General features: G+C 53.5%; 1 protein-coding gene across 1 annotated transcript in view; it reads right to left on the reverse strand.

Annotated features, from left to right (window-relative positions):
• Positions 1-1,716, reverse strand: part of PTPN1 (protein tyrosine phosphatase non-receptor type 1) — a 32,683-nt gene extending 30,967 nt beyond the window's left edge. The window contains exon 1 of the mRNA XM_050982007.1: positions 1,574-1,716. Coding sequence (XP_050837964.1) covers positions 1,574-1,636 — 63 coding nt within the window. The 5' untranslated portion in view covers positions 1,637-1,716. The remainder of the gene's footprint in view (positions 1-1,573) is intronic.
• Between the last annotated feature and the right edge of the window lie 5,419 nt (positions 1,717-7,135).

Here is a 7,135-nt window from a genome sequence, read left to right on the forward strand (position 1 = left end):
GCCAAGATGCCCTTTTCAACAGCTTATTTAAAAGCAGGATGCAGTAGAGAAACTGAATTTCATGACATACATGCACATATTTACTAATCAATCAGGCAAAAAAACAAGTAAAAATCCCACCCCCTGTGCTTGTCAATAGTTGGATGCAAATCAAAGAATCACTTTAGTCCTTTTTTAAATTGAATTTTAGTCCTCAATCAGAGCTCATGCTGTGCTACAGTTTGAGCCGGCCATTGAGTCATATCATTCAAAGAGAGCAGGACAAAAATATCACTGAATGCTAATCCCTCATTGAAAATGGGCCATTCCCTCATTCTACTTAGATATTTCACTTCTGTAATTAAATTGTACCTGTAGAAGTGTACCACTTCAATTACAAAGCTCTATTACTCAAAATCATTTCCTGAGCACTATGCCTGCAACACACCAAATCATCCAGAACAGTTCAGCAAAAACATAACGTCATATATCCACATGACTTTCAACTGATACAGTCAGCAAGCACTGACACTCGGCAGGGAAGGGAAATGTAGGAAATGGACCTTCCGAAAAGCAGGCTCAACATGTCATGCTTATTCTCTAAATGCCAGACAACTGAAGGTGTTCACCCTGCAAGCTATTGCTGTTAAAACTTGCCTGCTGCGATTCTGAAAATGAAGTCCATTTATTTCACTTTTGCACGCCTCCTTCTCTCAATGGTCTATTGCCAGAGAAATTCACAATGAAAGAAGCGAAGCTCAACGTCTATGTTGCAAACGTGAACTTCAAGTCATTCATTTATGCAATATACCAGCTTAAACATTCAAATGGATGTTACAGCAATGCCTGATCTGACTGAACACATCCGCCCAGTCATTCATGTATTTCAGCTTCTCTTAAACTTCATTTTAGATAAAGGTGTGAAGAACTTTTAAAGATAAAAGCACTAACTTCTGTGGCTTGTATGTGAAGCTGGATCCAGAAGGCAAATACTATTGCAAGCATTCACGTTTGTCACAGGGTTGTTTTAAATATCACCAAAAAAATCTAAATGCAGTAAATGACACAATAAAAACCCAGTACCAGCTAGCTGCACAGGTATTGCTAATTCGCTGCTTCAGGCTCTATGATTAAGGTGACTGAAAAGCCAAACGCATTTGATGTCCCCTTCGCTGCTTCTCTGTTCTAAACCAAAGCCAAATCTGACGGATCGGCTGGCCCCGGCCCGGGAGGGGCAGCTCGAGCAGCTCAGCGGACCGATGTCCCCGCGGGGCTCCAGCGGCTGAGGATGTGCCCGCGGCAGCTGCTCCGGGCGGGCAGCGCCGAGCGGGGCTGCCCCGGCCGGGACCCGCCCGCGGAGCGGAGCGGGGCAGCTCCCGGCGCCCCCTGAAGCGGGGAACGAGAGGAACGCGGGGCGGCGGTGCCCGGGCAGGGCAGGGCTGGGCAGGGCAGGGCAGGGCAGGGCAGGGCAGGGCAGGGCTGGCCTCGGGGCCGGGGCAGCACCGGCGGCATCGCGGGCAGCGGGAAGGAGGGAGGGACGGCAGGGAGCGCTGCCCGGCCGGGCCGGGCAGAGCCGGCGGGCGCTGCCCCTCACCTGGTAGATGGCGGGCCAGCTGGCGGCCTGGTCTAGCCGCTGGAACTCCTTCTCGATCTCCATGGCGGGGGCCTGGCCCCCCGCGCCGCTCCGGCTGCAGCTGCTGCCGAGGCCGCGGCGGCTCTGCCCGGCCCCCGCCCTCCCGCTGCCGCCGGAACTGCGCACCCGCCCCGGCGACGCGACGTCCGGGGCGGTGGGAGCGGGGCCGGGCCCGCCCCGCGCCTCGGGGGGCTGCGGGGGCCGCGCCGGGGGCAGCGCGCTCCACCCGGGCCGCTGCCGAGCCCGCGGGCCCGCGGCCGCCGTCGGCTGCGAGCGGGGCGGGCCCGGGGGGCCCCCCAGCCCCCGCCGCCCCGGCCCGGCCCCGGGCACGGCGGGCCCGGCCCGGCGGAGGGGCCGCAGGGCGGCGGCGATGGCGAGGACGCGGCGGAGCGGGGCCATTCTGCCCTCGGGCCGGGCTGTCCCGGCCGCCAGGAACGGCTCGGGTCGGCTCGGGTCATGCGCTCGCCGCGGCGGGAGGGCCCGCAGTCCTGGCATTCTCCTGCGGGCAGGGCGCTGAGGGGAGGGCGGAGGGGCCGCAGGGCCGGGCCTGGCAGTGCCCAGGGCTTGGATAACAGCGGGGCCGTGGGCTCGCTTAGCGACCCGCAGGACATTCTCTCTTGCTGCAGACAGAAGATGGAGAGGCTCTTACCCGGTCTGCAGAATGAAATCAGTCGTGTCAGTTTCCCCATACATTTTGATCTAAGGAAATCGACAAGCTCCGGATGGTATTTGATCATCTGTTCTCGGCGCTTGCATTCCTGCTCCGAAATGGCCATTGCTATCCAGGTGCTATAGTCCTGTCCCAGGAGGCAAACCTGTCGGTCTACCTCAGCTTTTCCATAAGGCCTTTCGTTTCCAAACGGAGTTGTAGCCTACACATCTCAGAAAGCCCTCATCCTGAATTTGAAATCCAGATATTCCAACCATACAGACATAGATATCCCAACTCATATATCACAAACAAATTGATATTTGGTTGAAGATTTCACAGAGTAACCTAGAAAATCAGTGTATCTTACATTTCTTCATAAATCTCTGTCCATTGCAGTGGCAACATGTGTGACAAGTAACATTTTAAATGTGTCAGTCTGGTTCAAGAAATTATTTTACTAAATAACTTCTGAGTGGATAGACTACTTCATAAATATTTGGTTTTATCTCTATATGCCCATATAAAAGAAGTAAGAAGCAATTTGCAGAGTAGCACACATTCTGACTCTCCTTTTGGTGAAGCACAGCAAATTGATGGATGTGCTATGGAATTCTGGCTTTTCTTTTATGTGCAACGATATCCAGGGCTAAAAAACTGAGACCCTCACAATATGCAGATAGCAATTTATGCCAAATTCCAGAATAATTTAGGTTGGAAAATCCCTCCAAGGTAAGTCCCAGCTGTGCCCAATCCCCACCCAGTCCCCAGCCCAGAGCTCTGAGTGCCACCTCCAGGAATTCCTGGGACACCTCCAGGATGGGCACTGCAACCCTCCCTGGGCAGTGCCAGTGCCTGAGCTCCCTTTCCATGGGGAAATTCCTGCTGTGCCCACCCTGAGCTCCCCTGGCCCAGCCTGAGGCCGTTCCCTCTGCTCCTGTCCCTGTTCCCTGGAGCACAGCCCGACCCCCCGGCTGTCCCCTCCTGGCAGGAGCTGTGCAGAGCCACAAGGGCCCCCCGAGCCTCCTTTGCTCCAGGCTCAGCCCCTTCCCAGCTCCCTCAGCCCCCTCACAGGACACTCCGGACCCTTCCCAGCTTTGTGGATATGCTCCGGCATGAAAGCTTTATCTCTTTGGCACCTTGTGCCCACAATGTTCCGGTGCCCAGTCCTGGAGAGGACACTGGCATGCTCAGGGCTGGTCAGCCTGGTTTGCTGGACCCTTTGTCGCCTGATCAGCGTGGGAGCAGCAGCAGCTGTGAGGGGCCCGTGTGGCTTCAGTGTCTGCGTGAGGAGAGGGACGGGAGCTGGGCAGAGGGGACAGCCGGGCAGCGGGGACAGCCTGGCAGTGCCACACGGCAGCGGGGACAGCCTGGCATTGTCACACTGCAGCGGGGACAGCCGGGCAGAGGGATTCGGCTGGGACAGACCTGCCAAGGGGCAGGTGAGCAGAGATGAGAGCGACAAGGAGATGCGACATCACAGACCGGGCTGGGACTCAACGCCGGGCCGGGGGTCAGCGAGCCGCGTCAGGCCCGTGGTACCTCAGGTGTGTGAGAGCTGGGGGGGTCCCTCAGGGGTGTGTGAGGATTGGGGGGAGGTCGCTCAGGTATGTGAGGGTTGAGGGGTTACACAGGTGTGCGCGAGCCGGGGTTACACAGATATATGAGTGCTGACTGGTTACACAGGTGTGAGGTCCCGGGTCCCTCAGGTGTGCACGAGCCGGGGTTACACAGGTGTGAGGTCCCGGGTTTCTCAGGTGTGCGGTCTCGGCTCCCTCAGGTGTGCGCGGTCCGGGGTTACACAGGTATGTGAGTGCTGACGGGTTACACAGGTGTGCGGTCCCGGGTCCCTCAGGTGTGCGGAGCCGGGGTTTCTCAGGTGTGCGGTCCCGGGTCCCTCAGGTGTGCGGAGCCGGGGTTACACAGGTGTGCGGTCCCGGGTCCCTCAGGTGTGCGGAGCCGGGGTTTCTCAGGTGTGCGGTCCCGGGTCCCTCAGGTGTGCGGAGCCGGGGTTTCTCAGGTGTGCGGTCCCGGGTCCCTCAGGTGTGCGGAGCCGGGGTTTCTCAGGTGTGCGGTCCCGGGTCCCTCAGGCGTGCGGAGCAGGGGTTACACAGGTGTGCGGTCCCGGGTCCCTCAGGTGTGCGGAGCCGGGGTTTCTCAGGTGTGCGGTCCCGGGTCCCTCAGGTGTGCGGTCCCGGGTCCCTGTCCCAGGCCGCAGCCGGGTCGCTGTCCCGGCGGAGCTCCGGCGGGGAGCCCCCGGCAGAAGGCCCTGCGGCAGCGCATCCCGCAGTCCCGCAGCGATGCCGGAGCCGCTGGGTGTCACTGCTCCATCGTGGTGCTGCGGCAGCGCACGGAGCTGGAGTCCAGCCCTGCCCGCCGCCCGCGCCCCCTTCCGCAGCAGCGCCGGGGCCAGGTGGGCAGGGCGCAGCTCCTCCTGAGAGTTTTTACACTATTTCTTTCCATTCCTCGTTGTGAAGAGGTACTTTTCCAGTGGTCGAATATTTCAGTCTGAAATGCTTCTGGAGGGAAAATTTCCCCTGGCATAGTTTGGTTTGTTTTCTAAGGTTTATTTGGTGGCTTCTGAACTATTTCCTTCTTAGTAGGAAGCAGTGCAAATAATTTAAAAAAAACAGAAACCCAATCAAACATCTTACAATACAATTTATAGATGATTGAGATAGAATAAGAAAGGTAATAGGAATGTCTGGATTGGAACTGTTACATCTTGTTTTCATGACTTTCCAGTCCTGGCTCGCAATGGAAAAAGGGTAAATTAATCTCTGGATTTATCACTTCAGCTGAAGCCAAAGGGGGTTTACCCCAGTGCTGAATTGGACTCAACTGGCTCCACACTTTTGGATTCCTGTCCCAGTAGAGTTGAAGGTCTGAAATATATTCCAGCCAAGAATATGGGCTGGAAGCGGCCGCTTGGATCAGACATCTGTGCCCTACAAACATGTTCACCCCTTAATACATGTTTAATCCTCAAATTGTGCCTCCACACAAATGCAGAGCAGCAAAAAAATTTCCTAACAGCCTTTATGAAATTTATGATCTACCTTACAAAATACTAAAAGTTGCAAAATCTGCAAAGTATTGCAGGGGAAAAAAAAAAACACAGAAGAGATTAAAAGTATTACTGGTGACTTAGATCCATATAATAATTGAGGATTAGGTAAATGAAAATGTTCCGTGGTCTCAGGACACAACCCTTCTTGCACTTTGCACAGAGGAAGGCAGTCCCTTCCCAAAATAAGCTCTCAGGCTTTGGCTTTTGGGAAACGAGTTCTGGATGGGATGGGATGGAACCTGAATGCTCTAAACAAGGCCAGGATACAAAAAACTCTGCTTACCACCTCTGTTAAAGGAAAATAACTTGTGTGTGTGTGTGCCTGGGCAGCTCCTGCTGGTTCGGATCTTTCAGAGCCCCCGTGGGTTTGCAGAGTGGCTCACACCCTGCTGTGGCAGGAGCGGGGAGAGGCAGAAATCTTTAATCACAGCTGTTACTGACTGTCTCACCGTTGGGTGGCACTCCAGCCCTTACTGCTCGTGGCCATCACAGCCTGGGTTTTACTCGTACACAGGATTTTAAAGTCAAGTAGTAACGATTAGGAAGACTTTTTTTATGGCTAATGTGATAATAGAGTACAATTACAGTTGCAGAGCTGGCTTTAGTTTCACAGCATTAGGCTTCAGGGGGTCTGTGTTGAAATCTTGCTAGATTGTTTAGTTTTCTAAATAAAGATTTCCAAATGCAGTTGGTTCTGTCACGAGGGACTCAGGTGTGATGGACTCTAGTGTCAGGAGAGATGTGTGTGTGTCTGATTGTAAGGTAATTTATTCCCAGGCTTTCAGTCACTGTTTTATGCTTTATGCAGTGTTTTAGGTTAGTGAGAGAATGTTTTCAGCAACCCTTTCCTTAAATGATCCTTTTCCTTGCAGCAGATGCAGCATCCCTGAGTCTGGAATCGCTTTCACCTCCACTTGCAGGGCTGCAGAACGGTGAGTGCTCCACTCTGCACATCTCTAATCTGGCAAGCAGAAATATTTTTCCCCTCACACTGAAGATACAAATGTTCAATGTCTGCATTTCATTCAGAGTTGTGGTGCTGGTTTTACAAACACTGGGAGCATTAGCTGTATGGTTACTGACACAGCACAGGATTCCTGCTGAGACAGTGCTGTGTCCTTGGTGGCACTGCCAGCACAGCCTGGCAGTCAGGGCAAGCAGCTGCTGCAGATTCACCTGGCATTCCCTCAGGGTTCTGCAGTCTGCCCCGAGTTCCTGGCTGCCAGCAGCCTTAGCCTGGGGCAAAGTGAGCTCTATTTATGATTTGCTGGCTGCGCTTGAGGCTGGGTATCCAAGGCAAAGTGTGTGGCAGCAATACTGACCCAGCCTCCCCTCCTCTGCCACCTGCTGCTGGTTTCTGTGCTGTCCCACCCCTGCAGGTCTGCCAGCCCCGGGGTTTATGCAGCTGCACTTGGGAATGGAGATGGGAACACAGCTACTTTTGAAAATACCAAAATCCCCCCAAAACCACCACCACCACCAAAAACCACAGCCCACCAAAAAAAAAAAAAAAAAAAAAAGGAGTTTTCTTCTGGATTAGTTTTAAGCAAGATTAGGTCTCTAGTACAATAAACCACATGGCACATAAACAATATTTCTAGAACAACAGAATACATTGATGCTGGTGCAGGAGGAGAACAGACGATTAATATCTGTACCATAAATCTGTTTTACCACTCAAGACTCCATCCTGAGACACCCCAGCTAATTCTACAATTTCAGTGATCCACAGTGTTCTAAAATGCTGTTATTATTATTATTATTATTATTATTATTATTATTATTATTATTATTATTATTATTA

This window comes from Serinus canaria, chromosome 20 (genome assembly GCF_022539315.1).
Source record: "Serinus canaria isolate serCan28SL12 chromosome 20, serCan2020, whole genome shotgun sequence".
NCBI lineage: Eukaryota > Metazoa > Chordata > Aves > Passeriformes > Fringillidae > Serinus > Serinus canaria.